The sequence below is a fragment of the Macrosteles quadrilineatus genome, unplaced genomic scaffold (genome assembly GCF_028750875.1).
Source record: "Macrosteles quadrilineatus isolate MER2022 unplaced genomic scaffold, UCM_ALF_1.0 Scaffold_1__1_contigs__length_201487025, whole genome shotgun sequence".
Taxonomy (NCBI): domain Eukaryota; kingdom Metazoa; phylum Arthropoda; class Insecta; order Hemiptera; family Cicadellidae; genus Macrosteles; species Macrosteles quadrilineatus.
In genome coordinates, this window is record NW_026542594.1 from 91493659 (window position 1) to 91510534 (window position 16876).

General features: G+C 34.3%; 2 protein-coding genes across 3 annotated transcripts in view; both read left to right on the forward strand.

Annotated features, from left to right (window-relative positions):
- The window catches only part of LOC128988422 (adenosine receptor A2b-like), a 134705-nt gene that overhangs the window by 101096 nt on the left and 16733 nt on the right, over positions 1–16876 (forward strand). The gene's annotated exons all lie outside the window — the stretch shown is intronic.
- Positions 2975–4111, forward strand: LOC128998897 (uncharacterized). Its single transcript, XM_054425255.1, has one exon. The coding sequence runs from the start codon at positions 2975–2977 to the stop codon at positions 4109–4111; it is 1137 nt and encodes a 378-aa protein (XP_054281230.1).

The window sequence follows — 16876 nt, forward strand, 5'->3', positions numbered from 1 at the left end:
GATTGGTCAGTTTCTTGGACAACGACAACAGCATGTAGCTACGGCAAGATGGCGGGTCCATCGAATAATTTAATAGTTCATCAGTTTTATAGGTTATGTTGCGTAATGTGTGAATAATTTATTCTATGAGGGTGTTATTACGTATTAAGTGAATAATTTTCAAATAATTTATTCTGTGAGAACAAGTTTGTTTGGTTTAAATATTATAAAGTAAATAATAGGTGAATGTGTATATTATAATCTGATGTGTACCTTAAACCGGTGAATAACCGTTCTTGGATACCAAGACTCTTGCCCCGGGGCGGTACCGGTGAATAAGTCACCGGTTAATCTGCACCGGTGCACCGGTACATGTTCCCAGAACGCGCCCAGTGAGATGGTTTGTAAACAAACAAATTTCAATTAGGTAATGCTAATGCAATTTAAAACTAACCTAAAATTTCAAATTTTTAACATTAGGCTTATGGGACTAAAGTAGCCATGACAGTTTTATGAATTAACAAGAAAAATGTAAACAAGATAATCATAAGTGTTCTGTAATATTCAGTATAATTAACTTTGTTATAATAATGCTTTCTTTTATCAAAAAGAAATACAGATGGCATTGATTTTTTACTTGTTTTAATGTATGAAAACATCATGTGATTTAACAATGATGAACTAATAGTAATTTTGTTAGTTGAAAACAAAACATCTAGAATGAAGATCCCTCTCTCTCTTTTGTAATGTTAATCTCTTTTAAAGCTCTGTGAAATTAATGAAAGTTTATTTGTTATATTAAAACTATTTGTCATTTGTATCTCAGTGTTTGTAATTTGTGTCATGAAGAATCAAACTCCGCTTAATGTTATAAATACAGTCCACTCCACACGCTACCGAAATTCTACATGGTCCTTCGGCCGCAGATCGTCTGAAATTCAGCTCTTTTGGTAACTATAAGCCACAATTAGTTCTACTCCAACTCTAACTTGCAAACCTTACATTCACTCCTCTATCATCACTAAGAAGTAAGAAGACTACCAAGACTACTGTAGATCTAAAAGGTCAATATCTAAAGGACTTTGATTCAAACTTTGATTCCTCTATATTTTAAGCATATTGTTTTTGTTGTAATTTATCAATTCAATTGACATTTCAATGTGTATCAAACTGTACAATTTGGTATTTTGTAATGCTCAGAGCCACTACTAATAGCGCTAATGTAACAATGCCATCTGTTATCTGTGTCTCGTATTGCAGATAATGACAATCTCTAATCTCTCTCTCTCATTCTAGTTCCCAAACACTTAAACAATGAAATTCGTCACCCTCTCTAGGCAATTAAACTCAATTGCGAATCGCTTAGCCAAAATCCAAACTAAAATTCAAGCTTTAGATTTATTACCTGATTTGTCCCAAGAACAAATAAATAAGTTGAAACTTTTAGATTCAGAAACACTTAGAAAATACTCAGAATTTGAAACCTCCCTTGAGAAACTATTTAATAGTGACACGCTTCCCGATGATTATGAAGAAGATACACTCTTTCAATTACAAGATACTATATCTGACTTATGTGTAGGAATTCAAACTCTCACGAAGAAACACCTTTCTCAAGATCATACAAGTCATAAACCTGTTCTAAACACTGACTCAATAACAAATACTCCATCAACTAGCCTACCACATAGGCCTAGTAGCTCTTCCTCAAACCAAGATAGCCACTCTCTAAAACTCCCTCCTCTATCTCTCAAAACTTTCAATGGTTCACCGGAACAATGGTTATCTTATGTTAGCCTGTTTCAAGTATCCGTTCATGATAATGAAAACATATCTAAAGTTGAGCGATTTCAATATCTGCTTTCTACGCTTCAGGGAGAACCTTTTAATCTTATAAAGAATTTACCAATCACTGCTGAAAACTATGATGTAGCATGGGATCTTCTCCAAAAACGGTATCAAAACAGTAGGAAAATTATAAGCATACATCTCAACAACATAATGGACTTACCTAACCTAAGTGACTCCTCCCTCAAGAACATTCGCTCGTTCATTTCTCAGTATAACGAAAATGCCCAAGCGCTTATTGCACTAGATCATGACATAGCCAAGGATAATATCTTGCTCTCATCCATGTTACTACGGAAGTTACACGCAGACATTCGCAAAAAGTTTGAAAGCTTACGTGTAAATTCTCAAGACCTACCAACCGTAGGTGAAGTAATAACATTTTTAGAAAATGAATGTGCTTACTTAGAAGCTGCTAACCTCTCTAACTCTCAGTTCCCTAGAACTACTTCAAGCAATAGCAATGTAGGTTTCACTCAAAATAGTAAGAGGTCCAGCCCTCACTCCTCTCAGATAGGCCTACATAACTCTACACCAAACCGCACTACTTTACTAGCTTTCAGAGACTCAAACGCCACATGCACATTTTGTAGTAAAAGTGATCACAACATTTACCAATGCTCAGAGTTTAAAGATTTGTCCGTACACGAAGTATACAATTTTTTGAGGAAAACCCACCTCTGTTTGAACTGTTTAGGTACAGCTCATTCTGTCAAAGACTGTAAGTCCAATAAAACATGTTTTCACTGTAAACTGAAACATCACTCACTCTTACATCAAACTAATAATAGGCCTAATGATAAGCTTAGCCAAAAGCCTAAAAATAATGCTCCAACACCTAAGGAAATGAATAAAACATATGATCACCCTGAACCTCCTTTTGTAGCTGTCTCCTCGAACCCTAATATGTACCACTATATTTCTAGCCACTGCATTGGTACACTTGAAAGCTAATAACGGTAACACAGTTGTAGCCCGAGCCGTTATTGACTCCGCATCTATGGTAAGCTGCGTAACAGAAAATATTGCTAACCTGCTTATGCTTAAACGGACATTTTCCAGTAATTCCAAGATAGATGGCCTATCATCAGTAGAAGTTAAATCTAAAGGTGTGTCAAAAGTTAACATATCGTCTCTTAGCGGAGAAATGATTGCTGATAACAACCCGGTCCTTATTCTAGACAGAATAACCTCAAACCTCCCACACTCAGAAGTTCCAGTTAATGTTAAAGAATACTTCAAACATTTGGTCCTGGCTGATCCAACTTTTCATCTGCCTAGTAAGATAGATGTGCTCATAGGTGCTGATCTATTCGCTAAAGTAATCACTGGTGAACGCATCACCATTAACAAGGATCTGCCTGCTGCCATGAATTCTGTATTTGGATATCTTATCATAGGCTCTGCCCCAACTCTTCCTGCTGTAGTCCCTCAAAAAACAGCCCCTCAATGCAAGGGTAATGTTTCTTTATTAAGTACTCAAGATATTGATTTGCACAATTCTCTGCAGAAATTTTGGACTCTAGAGGAACCTCCTGTCAAACTTCATGTAACATCTGAACAAGAAATTTGTGAAAATCACTTTCTAAACACAGTCTCTAGGGATTCAGATGGACGCTACTTTGTTAGGCTACCCATAAAAGAAAATCATCCCCCTCTTGGTGACTCATCATTTTGCGCTCGTAATAGATTCCTATCACTTGAAAGAAAATTAGAAAGTCAGCCTGAAGTTAAAGCAGAGTATAGTAAAGCCATACATGATTTATTGTCATCTAGTCACATGGAACCTGTTAACCCTCCTCCAAACAGTGATAATAAACAATTTTACTTACCTCACCATGCTATTGTCAAAGTAGATTCCTCAACTACCAAGCTTCGTGTAGTATACGATGCAAGCGCACGCAGCTCCTCAGGTGTCTGCCTTAACGATATTCTACATACGGGGCCAAAACTACATAATGATCCGAATGATATTCTGTTAAAGTTTAGACTATCCCCTATTGTCTTCTCATGTGACATCATCAAACAAATGTTTCGTCAAATAATGATCCACCCAGATGATAGAAACTATCAAATGGTGTATTGGAGAGATGACAAAGACGATCCCCTTTCAGTTTACCGCTTAACTACGGTTGTGTTTGGATTCAACTGTTCACCCTACTTGGCACCAAGGACACTTCACCAACTTATTACTGATGAAGGCGCAAACTTCCCTCTGGCAGCTGAGGCTTTGAAGAAACAAGTATATGTAGATGATGTAATTTTAGGTGCCAACAGCATATAACAAGCTTTGGTACTAAGAAATAAGGTGGAACAATTTCTCTTAAAAGGATGTTTCGAACTGATAGGAAATGGACTAGCAACTGCCCTCAAATCATGGAAACTCTTCCCGACTCTTACAAAGAAACTCCTCTATATTTCAACTCCTCCGATCAACCTTATTTCAAGGTTCTAGGTATAAAATGGTCACCTAACTCAGACACTCTTATCAGTTGAATATCCCAGACACATCTCCCACTAAACGAGGTATACTTGGAACAGTTAGCAGAATATTTGATCCAAACGGTTGGTTGACCCCAGTCACTCTTTGGGTAAAAGCGTTGATACAAGTTTTATGGGCACTAGGTTTATCATGGGATGCGCCTGTACCTCCGGATCTAACTGAAAAATGGTCTAAGTTCCTCCAACAACTCCCTTTCTTAAGTGAACTTAGCTTACCTCGATACGTTTCCGTAGCTGATGCTGTTCATATCAGTTTACATGGATTTTGTGATGGGTCTGAAACAGGTTGTGTCTACTTGCGATGTGTAAGTTCTTCCGGAGAAATCAACGTACATCTGTTAATTGCCAAAGCTCGAGTTGCTCCTCTTAAGAAGATCTCCATCCCTAGACTAGAATTGTGTGGTGCCCATCTTTTGTCCAAACTCCTAAACTATTGCAACTCCATGCTCTCTCAAGATTACCTTGTCAACGAATTACATGCTTGGTGTGATTCATCCTTAGTCTTGTCATGGATAAAAACTGTACCATACCGCTTAAAAGTTTATGTTGCAAATCGAGTCTCTGAAATTCAGGAACTTACTCCTACTTACACATGGAAAAATTTCTCAACTCATTGTAATCCAGCTGACATTGCCAGTAGAGGAACCCTTCCCATTTCTATGAAAGACAACAGTTTATGGTGGAACGGTCCCGATTGGTTATCTCTGGATCAGAAATCATGGCCTATTCATCGCTTCACCCCTCTCCAAGACGAACAATTGCCAGAACGTAAGGCCAAACCTTTACCAATAATGGTTACAACTCAAAAACCAGAATTATTCAATAGGTTTTCATCTTGGTCAACCCTCCAGCGAGTCATCGCTTACATTCTACGCTTCAAAAATAACTTAACAAACCAGGTTAAAGAATCAGGATTTTTAAAGCTTGAGGAGCTTAATAAAGCAACAATCACTATCTGTAAAGTGATTCAACAAACAGTTTTTTCTGATGATATTTCTAGATTGAAAGCTGAAAAACCTTGTTCCTCCCGTCTTGCGTCTCTCTCCCCCTTCTTAAACGAAAATGGATTGATTCGTCTTGGAGGTCGCCTTAAGCACTCTCAAGTATCCTACGCTGCAAAGCACCCGTAGATATTGATATATTGTCTTGCCCAAAACTAACCATGTCACCAATCTCATCGTTGATCATTACCATTTGAAACACTTGCATGCTGGACCTCAGTTTTTACAAGCCGTTATATCTCAGAAGTTTTGGATCCTATCTTCACGAAGTGTTATTCGAAGAAGAGTTTACAAGTGCATCTAATGCTTTAAATGCACTCCTAAGACCACCACTCAGAAAATGGGAGATATTCCTCCACAACAAGTCCTACCCTCAAGAGTGTTCAACAACTGCGGACACTCTCCAGACTTAACTAAAGTCTTACCCCTTCCAATCAATGATGAAGAATGAAAGAAGTTAGACTGTTAACCACCAGTTTATTGTAAATATGTTCATTTCTAAAATACATTTTTTCTCAATACTTGATTATTAGGTGAACCCCTCTTAGTGGTTCACGGGCGGGGGTATGTTCTGTAATATTCAGTATAATTAACTTTGTTATAATAATGCTTTCTTTTATCAAAAAGAAATACAGATGGCATTGATTTTTTACTTGTTTTAATGTATGAAAACATCATGTGATTTAACAATGATGAACTAATAGTAATTTTGTTAGTTGAAAACAAAACATCTAGAATGAATATCCCTCTCTCTCTCTTTTGTAATGTTAATCTCTTTTAAAGCTCTGTGAAATTAATGAAAGTTTATTTGTTATATTAAAACTATTTGTCATTTGTATCTCAGTGTTTGTAATTTGTGTCATGAAGAATCAAACTCCGCTTAATGTTATAAATACAGTCCACTCCACACGCTACCGAAAATTCTACAACAAGTTATTTCTGAACTTTCTAGACTTTTCTTTTAAACGTTTTTAAACCATTCCTACAATCTTAATAAATAAGAAAATACCGTTAAAACATTTTTTAAGGCGCGGAATTCACTGCAAATTGCGAAAATATACGGAACTATTTTCTCAATGCGCGGAGCATATCGCACATCAAGAAACAAGGAGCGGAGTGATACGGACCGGTGACTACTTAGTCTTTGGGCACCTATTTGTGTTGCCAGCTGATTGGAAATAAGGATTTAATAAGCGATATATTAAACCGCATCGAACTCGATATTTAATCCGATAATACCTCACAGGTTATATGGTTGAACTACATCGAGGGTACAGTAAGTTATTACACTTATTAATAAAACGCAGATTGAATGCTGATCTAATTTAGGCGTGTGGGGAAGGTAGGTCGGGGTTTATGAGTATTCGTGACTTACATTAAGTGTTTTGAAGTAAGGTTGGATTAGGGAGGTAAAGCGTAGGTTATAGGTAGGTGATCGGGTTGTTTATTTGTGTTGCAACATATTATTTTTTATCGTTTGGAATAGTTGGTTAAACGGGGAAACGATTTCAAAAATGCTTGCAAATGGTCTTAACAAACCATCTACAGTATTCTAGCATTGACTTTATATAAAGTCAATGATTCTTTCAAATTACTACACACAGACCAAAAGAAAAGAACATTTGGATTTGGACCTTTGAATGGCTTGGCTGAAAATGGAATCTGCATTTTGTGAAACAGTAATTTGGTAACAATTCAGTAATTTCAAATGTTGATAAGAGTAGCCTATCCTATATAAATACTGTTATTTGATTGCTAAGCCACGGACTATACATACGTCCAGTTACAACCATAATAATAAGTAAATAATTAATTACCTAGGCTTATAGAAGTCCACTTTTAATCACGGTATGGATAATTGTCTAGGTCTGTCAAGAAGTAAGCCACTAATTTCCAATTATATAGCCTATTGAATAATTGTTTGTAGTTTATTAGGAATGAATTTGATTTATTCTTGCCATCATTCGTTATTAAGAATATATCTTACATAATATTTAATTAATTGATTCAATGTACTGCAATTCATTCGGTTCTAATGGTAAACAGCCGGGAGATAAACCGGCCAACGCTTAGTCGCTTACTACACTATTTACCATTCTCCAATCGCGGGAGTAGCTGTCACCAGACATTATTAGAAGATGGCGGTCGCTCAGGCTACTAAGTAGCATTTTAGCCACTAGATGCACCCCCCTCCCAAACGTTGCCAAGCTTCTAATAAAGGTGGCGAATATATGTGATTGACGTAACAATCAATAGAAGAAATAATATGTTTATGACGCATAGTTATTATTGCAGCGTGGATAAATAAAAATATAGGTTACATTAAACGACTAATAAACAACTCTTAAGATTTTAAGAAAATTTCTGAATTAGGCTGATTAATTTGGGTTGTTTGGATTAGGCCTTTGTTGTGACAAAATACGATGACATAATTTGGAGACCAAATCTACATTGTGTATTTAAGGCATGTCTTCCCTTCTTATTATTATTCTGTTTTCACTTAAATCAGCTGAATGCGATGTTTACTTATTACTTAAGTTTAGGCCTACATTTCAGCCTCTTATTTTATTGTTCAATAAGTTGGTCTTTTTGCAGTTTTTTCGTTTTTACACATTAAATTACATGATTGATAATTCAGTTCATTTCGGTCTTTTAAAGGTGTTTTACATTTGAGCCTTACATTAAAATAGCCCTAAATTTTTCGTAGGCCTAAGTTTTATTAAGGCCGGTATTAAAATGCCTTCTCTAAATCGTCCTAATATTGGTAGAAGACCTACATTCCAGTTACATTACAATCATATCCTCCATCAAGAATACTTGGTATTGACAATCATAAATTATTTCCAGCAAAGAAAGCTGAGTTTAACCGGTTGCAAGGGTTGAAATGAAGACAAATCTTTATGTTTCACAGTTGAATTTAAATGTCAAATTTCCCCTCCTTTGTTATACTTAAATACTCGTTTTTAATAGTTACTGTTTTTTATACTTAAATACTTTAACCGATTGTAAGGGTGAAAATGAAGTCCAATGATTTTGTTGTAGGCTACAGTTGAGTTTGAATGTTAAATTTCCTTTCTCTTTTTTATACTGTAATGCCCTTTTTGGATGTTAATATCAGATTCCAACTACTGTAATATTTTCCTGGTCAAAACTACCATAATCCACTTTTGGAAGAGGTATCTGAATAACAAGATGTACGGTACTAAAAAAACTAAATTTGAATTGTTATAATTTGAATCAATAAAACACGAATTAGTACATATTTTAATTTTTTTACATTTAGTTACTTATACAGGGCTAGGCAAAAGTCTAGTTCACTTTTTAACGCGTTGCCGTAGGAAAACCAAACTCGGCACATATTTACAACATTAGAAATTTTTTTCCCCAGCCCCCAAAATGGGGTATTTTGGGGGCAGCCCCAAATTTGCAAATGTAAACACCTATCATGTGACCCCCTCATATTAAAAGGTTACTCAAGACAAATTAAATGGCGCAAACTAGAGGTCAATATCGCACCCCTAATCAAAATGGCAGTAATTTTTAAATATCCCCTATTAACTTCAGGTTATAGCAGGAAAACTAAACTCAGCATACCTTTATAAAAAAAAGATAGTTCACCTTTTGTTCAGAATTGAAATACAAAATTGTTAATGTTAACTGGGGGTGTCCAGACTTTATCTTGCTTGATCATCTTAAATAAAAAAAATGGCTACTATTTTGATTAGGGGGGCATGCGATGATGACCTCTGGTTTGCGCCAACCAATTTTTCTTGATAAATCCTTTAAAATGAGGGGTCACATAATAGGTGTTCCCTAGTGAAAAAAACATTAGAGAATCATTAAAAAAATACGTAGTGATACGTAGTGGTAATTGGGTCAACTAGATATCACTACGTACGTAGTTATATAAAATCATTAGGTAACGTAGTGATGTATGATCATTAGGTAACGTAGTGATGTCTAGTTGGCCCAATTACCACTACGTATCACTAGGTAATGTTGAGTGATCTTTTGCATAGTGATGTCTGATGATTTTGGCATGGTGGTGACTAATGAATCAATCAAATCTTGTCAGATATCGCTTACTTATTGTCTTACTTACCCTAAGATAGTCAACAAGATAAGATGTAAGTAACACACTTGTAACACTTACCACGATCGGTGTCATGTAGGACAACATGTTGACCCTTACACAGAAATAAACATGTGATGATATAGGCAGAAAAAATTTTCTAGAGACAAATTTCTAAACTTTTATCAGAAAAATAGTAACAAAGGTAGCCAAGTTAAATATGTGACTAAGATTGCACAGTTAGGGCCTATAGTAACTACGTACTTTGATTCATAAAACAAACAAATGGGTTTCAATAACAAAAAATACCAAACCCTGACTATTCTGAAGATTAGTTACAGACACGGTACATTACAGTTCTGTCCCAATAATTTTTGTTTAGCAAGAATTTGCCAAATATAAAAATTTACATCTTTAAAATTAAACTAAGTTAAATAAAATATGTTGGTTTAAGAATCAGAATAAGTTTACGTTTGTTTTCAATAATTAGTGTTTAACTAGGCCTATTAGGGTTGGGATTTTTTTGTGATCGTGAAATTTTTTTGAGATATACTTTTTCACTGGGCAGCACAACGCAGGACCACCTCAATTTCTGTTGGTGGAGGACCTCCTCTCGAAAACGTTCACAGATAAGTCCTGTAAAGGCATACACCGATAAAATAAAAAAATGACGAATCGAAAAGATTTTAAAATCTGTATATTGTCAACTCACCAGAACAAAAATTAGGCTAAACCATTTATTACAGAGTGAATAAGAAATCCACGCTATTAAATACTAAACTGGTTTTGGGCAGCCATTTATAGCAAATTCATAACTCAAAAGTTGAAAGTTTGCCTAGTGGTACGGCATTCATTTTCTACTACTGGAATGTCAAATAAAAATAAAAATTAATGAATACCTTCTGACAATCCCATTCACTGCTGATTTGCGATGCGTTTTTGTCTACACATCAGATATTTTCAGGCATCCACAATAGCTTTGCCCTAAATATTAAAATAAAACTGTCACTAGACACAATTTACCCAAAAAATACATTTTTAACAAATAACAAGTAGGCCTATTGTTGTAGCGGTGGCCCATTCCATGTACGCACTTAAATTAATTTTGGCCCAGAACTAAAAGACGGTGCCACTGGGTCTAATACAGTTTATTCGTTAGCCTAAATGTATTTTTAGTAATCAGAGTTATTTACATTAATATTTACTAGTGGTGCAGGTAATTCTTGGCCTACACCTTTCTGATTTTTGCTCAACAATCAAACGTAGCATAGCCTAAGACCTTTTATTTTGAATTTGAATTTTAATCAATATGGTACAGTAAATCTAATTTTAATTTTACTTCACCATCTCGACTAAAAACTTATAATCGCTAAGATAACAACCCGTTCTCGTGATCTGACCTTTCTGGTTCACAAACTCATTCAAGTATATTACATCTTTAGACATTCATATCAAATTTCATCAAATTTTTTTTTAAATTACTAGAGTTACGGACACACACACATACATAGCAAAAAATATGCATTCTAAATACTGCCATGGATAGGTTGCATAAAAACTCAAAGAACAATAGGCTATGGCAACTGGAGACAACACAATGAAAAAGTATGTAAAATGATCACTAGGCCTTTCCGTGCCTACGGTAATAACTTATTCCCTATGGAGAAATTTGCTAAAGTAACTTACGCAAATTAGCTGACTTCATGCAGATTGCAAAAGAAGAAAAAAGTTATATCCTTCCTCCCCAGCCAACGTATATAGGCCTACTGGACAGCAATTTAGTCAGGAGTTAGGAGGATTTTTAGTCGTCTTCACTGTAGCCTACTCAAACCGTTACTTCCACCAAAACTGCACAGGTATCTTGTCTAAAACAATAAGGAGGTTTTGTAAATTATATGTAAATGCATTCATTCACTTTGCCTCTTAAAAGCCCAATTTTGAACACAGTTAGTTAAATCGTGCTAATTAAGACCCAATCCGGTTTTCGTCTTAAATAAGTTAGGCCTAGCGTAAACAAAATAAATCACTGTTAGGTAATTGGTTCAACAACGCCTAATTCATGTGCAGAATAATTCTTTCTCTAAGTTTGATTAAAGCAGTTCTGCAGTTTACTGATTCACCCCAAAATGGGCCTACAACAAACAATTGATATAGACTATGTTTAGCCTATAATTGTAGATTGTATACAACATTAGGCGGGTACAGTTTCTTAACTGGGCTAGGTATGCTAATATCGATTGAAACTATAGAATTGAAAATATTGATTAATAATCGATATTTTAAAATATCTACTATAAAATTATACAATCATAACCTAACCTAACCAACCAAACTTGCTAATAGTGAAAAAATCGCATGAAGGTTTACTAATCGAATCGATATTTCAATCAATGTTAGCATAGCCCAGTTAAAAAACTGTAACCGGTTAGGCCTATACATTTGGTCAGGTGTACATAAGTAAAAACTGTAAACTATCCTTAAAACCTGTTTTGAGGTTTCTTGTATTTAATTATTTGCAAGGTCTAGGCCTAATGTCCTAAAATACTAACTTAAAATCACTTTTATACTTACATGCTCTAAGGATTAAAACGTGAAAAGATGTAGGCTATGTCAATACTCAGTCACGAAATAATTGAAACTCACAAAGAACTGTAATAATTTGAGGTTATCTTTCTTGTGTACTGTAGTCTTGATGTTTATGTTTATGTTTAATGATTTAGGTGTTCACATGAATTCTGCACTATCTTTTAATTTTCATATTGAAACATGCATTGCTGCTGCAAGTAAAATTATGGGATTTATAGTTAGACAAAGTACAAATTTTAGAAACATTGAAACTTTGATTATGCTTTATCACTCGTTGGTCAGATCGAGATTAGAAACCTGTTCCATGATTTGGAATCCATATCATTTACAGTTCAAAGATGCTTTGGAGAAAGTTCAGAAAAAGTTTTTAAGATTTCTATTTTACAAATGTTTTAATATTTATAAGTACGATATTCCATATTATGATTTGTTACAACTGTTTGGGCTGCAGAGTCTAGACCTGAGGAGAAAGATCATAGGTCAGGTGTTCCTGTACAAACTGGCGCGTGGAGAGGTTGACGACGCTGCTAGCCTGGCCGGCCTGTTTTATCGCGTACCCTGCTTCAACAGTAGAAACAAACATCTCTTCTCGTTGCCCTACAGCCGCACCACTGCCCATGCCTCCTCCCCCCTCTATCGAATAATGAAAGACTATAATTTGGCAATAGAAAAATGCAATAACATTGACAATTTCTCTGACAACTTGCAAAATTTCAAATTAAAATTAAAAACAGTATTATTCACCAATCAATAATATATTTATATTCACTGTTGTATTTATTTTACTATTCAGTATTTATTTATTTATATAATTTATCATTGTTAGTCTTTTTTAAATATTTATATATTGTTGTTATAGTTATTGAAAATTTTATTTGTTATGTTGTTATTGCATGGTATGAAAGTGTAAGTTAGATTGAAGTGAATGGACAAGAAGAAACCCACTGAAGAAATTATTATAAGTGCATGAACTGCTTCAATGTAAATGGTGTATACTGTATTGGAGCATGAAAATAAAATAAAATAAAATAAAAAAATGTAGCTTCCATAGTTGTTTCACTAACGTACTCAACTAGAACGAACTAGGTAGTTGTCACACATAGATCATTGTATTTTCCCTCTAAAAATGGTGAATCCGTTTGTAAATAAATACCGAAATAAATCAACTCGCCGAGGACGGCTACGGTTGCCTTGGATCCTTTGGATGATTGTGTCCAGTCCACCCGACGTTGATGTTGACAGTTGAATTTGAATGTTGTCGTCTGACGGTCTGTCTCCAGTTTGTGCGCATGTAGCGTGCCAAGTCAAGTTCAAGTTAGAGACTTAACATATTTTTAGTGTTATACTAGCAGAGTACCCGTCCTTCGTACGGGGTTGGAATATAAGTATAAAATGCTTATTGCAGTTATACAAGCTTTGCGTTTGCAATAAGGGAGGACACAGATTGATAAAATTTGCTTTTTTAAATTTACAGTATTCTATAGTATTACACATCTACCATAACCATAATGTTCTACCGCATCTCCTAAACAATAGAGAAAAATAAATTATCAACAATTTGCAAAATATCACAAATTATTAATGAAATGAAAAACATAAGCGTAACTGTAAACAATCCTACTTTGACAGTTCTCATTAGTCCAGCAGCTAGCAATACTTTAGTGTGCAAACTTGCGTATACTCAATATTCTTGCATAACGTTTTGGTTTGATGTCTAGGGAGTTTAAAAAACCTGGGTGTTTACCTCCTACCCCCCACGTTTTCCGGCTATGACGTAATCAAAATGGCGGCCTTTGATTTTTAAAAAGCGTATATTTCGCAAACTATTTGTCGGATCGGAATGAACTTTTTTTATTTGAAAGATAAATTTAAATGCTATCTGGTCTACATTTACACATTTGTTGTATGTTTAGTAAATTTTTCGTAATTTTGCAAAAACCTGTTCAAAAACCTCCAATGGAAAAAGTTGTAGAACATTTAAAAAGCTTTACAAAAATACCAAATTCGATATGTTTTACTCAAAATATTACGTCAGGAAACTAGATAAATCTCATAAAAACACCTATTTTGGCGCAAAAACGCCTATTAATTAGTCCGGCATCTAGGGCAGTGCACAAGTCTTATATAGACAGTTTTACCATTCAATGTTGATGTATGTGTCTAAATAAGTGTTTTCAACTCGGGTGTCACTTCTGCACCCACTGCAGTTTCCGGTTATGACGTCAAAATGGCGGAAAGGGCTATATTAAAAATAACTATATTTTACATACCATGTATCGGATCGGAATGAACTTTTTTTGTTTGAAAGATAAATTTACATGCTATCTTTCATACATTTACACTTTTGTTGTATGTTTAGTGTATTTTTCGTAAATTTGCAAAAACCTATATTTTTAAATATTTTTGTGATATTTTTGTTGATTACGTTTTATTAAAAGGGCTTTACAAAAATACCGAATTCGATATGCTTTACTCAAAGGATCACGTCAAGAAACTAGAAAAATCGTACAAAACAACCTAATTTGGCACAAAAACTCATATAAATCCGACACCGATGGCTGTGTACGAGTCATATATAGACAGTTTTACCATTCAATGTTGATGAATGTGTCTATAGAAGTGTTTTAACTCGGGTATCACGTCTGGACCCACTGCAGTTTCCGGTTATGATGTCTTTAAAATTGCTACATGTTACGATTTCACCAACTATTTTACTTAAAATAAGACCTTTACCCCCCTTTATGTAAAATAAAAGCACAACAAATCAATGTAATTAGTCCATAGGAATGTTTCCACTATATAAATACCCCGGGTGCAGCAATCCTGTTGACTAAGCGAATTTCCATTTGCCTTGTTTGATTTTTCAATTAATATATTAAATTAACATTGTTTAAGAGTCCCTAGGTTTGCTGCTCAAGGGAAACTAATAAAGTGGATTTTTTATTAAAATGTTAATGGCTTAGTGTTGGATAAATAAATCTGCCAAGTTTGATCAAAATATATCCATAAACAAGCCAACTACTACATTTACAATATTGTCCATAAAAATAACATTGGAATTTTAAATGAAAAATGTTTTTATTTTCTCCTTAACCAATAACCGTACAAAAACGCTTTTACATACTACATTATTTGTTTTTTGAAGGTCTTTCAAAAGGTTAGGAGAAAAATTGATAAATTTTGTGTTTTAAGGGTAAAAAAAAGAGAAAATCCCATTTTAGTCCCATAAAATCCCTCTTTGAACTCGACGACGAAACTTTGTTTCTATTATTTTAGGGTTAATTTCTTGATTTGTGCTTTACTGTTTGGTTATATAACTAGGGGACGGGTTATTGTTTATGATTAGATCTATTATTTGGTTAAACGAGGTTTTAAATGGCTGTAATAACGGGAAACAAATTGTAAACAAAACACGACCTCTACAGAAAACCGTACAGAACTAACAATAAAATTGTCTTCAGCTGTTCCATAAGGATGAGAAATCTACTAACGGAATATGTTTTATCTATGGTTCAAATTAGCTGTTATCATAAATGCAAAAAAAATATAGTGCTGCACCCTGTTGGTAAATCTTATAACATTTTAATGCTTTTCCATATCATAGAACAAACTTTTTTTGTTGAAACAACTGACTAAATTCTTTAATTCCCTTTAAATATGAATACTCATAAGGTTAACATGGGGAATTACAGAGCCACTGGGGCGGAGCCCGAAAGGATTTTTTAAATAAGAATATGCCTATATGTTAATCGGGAATGTAAGCTATCATCATGCCAAATTTCAGCCCAATCCGTCCAGTGGTTTATGCGTGATTGAACTTCAAACACACAAACAAACAAACAAAGACACAAACTCCTAGTATAATAAGGCAATCTGGCAAAAAAACAAAAAAACAAATACTGCAAAGATTAAAACAACCTACTCATTTTAAAAACAATCTCTCATTTTTCCTACTTAAATCTTGGAAGAGTGGTGTCTTGTTACTGCGAATTAACAACTTTTATAATCTCTACCCGTTGTAAGTTCCATTGGACGCAAGCCGCAAACTAATGCAAAACATATTCATGAGTCTTTTGTTTACCCTCTTACTTTAATTTGTCTGACGCCTGGAAAATGCTTCCTGTTTCAATCTAAATATTTAATGCCATCAACGTAACTGCTTCAGACACTTACTTTTAGTAAATGACGCTTCAGCTTGAGAAGTTTATAATATCATAAGAATGAAGGTTATTTATAACCGTTATACACTTTCTCAGTTTTTGTGTGCAAATTGGATATCTGACTGTATCATTTACTTACAGGAACATTTTAAGTACTTTATGTTTTCAATGCATTTACTTGCTTATAGTATCGCAGGTGATACGTATCAAGCAAATCATTATCCCAGAAATTATGAATAATGTTTGCACCAAAATACATATTAGTTATAGGAAACCAAGCAATTAACCTCTAAATATTCTAAATTTATTTCCAAAGGCTTTTACCGCCACTCGTGAAGCAAGTGAAATTAATCACATTGTTTTATATATACATGTTTATTTGGGTATATATACACACATACATACATACATATGCATATATGAGCAGCTAAGTTTATATTTACATATTTTTTTCAATATTTAACTTTTAAAATTGAAAAGTAATCTCTGCTTGGAAATTGTAATAAACATCAAAATTTTAAATTGGTATGCAGTGTTGGTTGTAGCGTTGTAGCATGTATTTTTCTGAATGTAGGCTATAGGCTACTACACATTTCATACTTCGTATTTCAAGAAGGGGACATATGCATTTTAAAGTTGAGTTTATTTTAAAAGTAAAACTCTAAGGGTTGGCAAATAATTTATTATTACTACATAGTAAATACAAATACAACGTAAATTTAATTTAT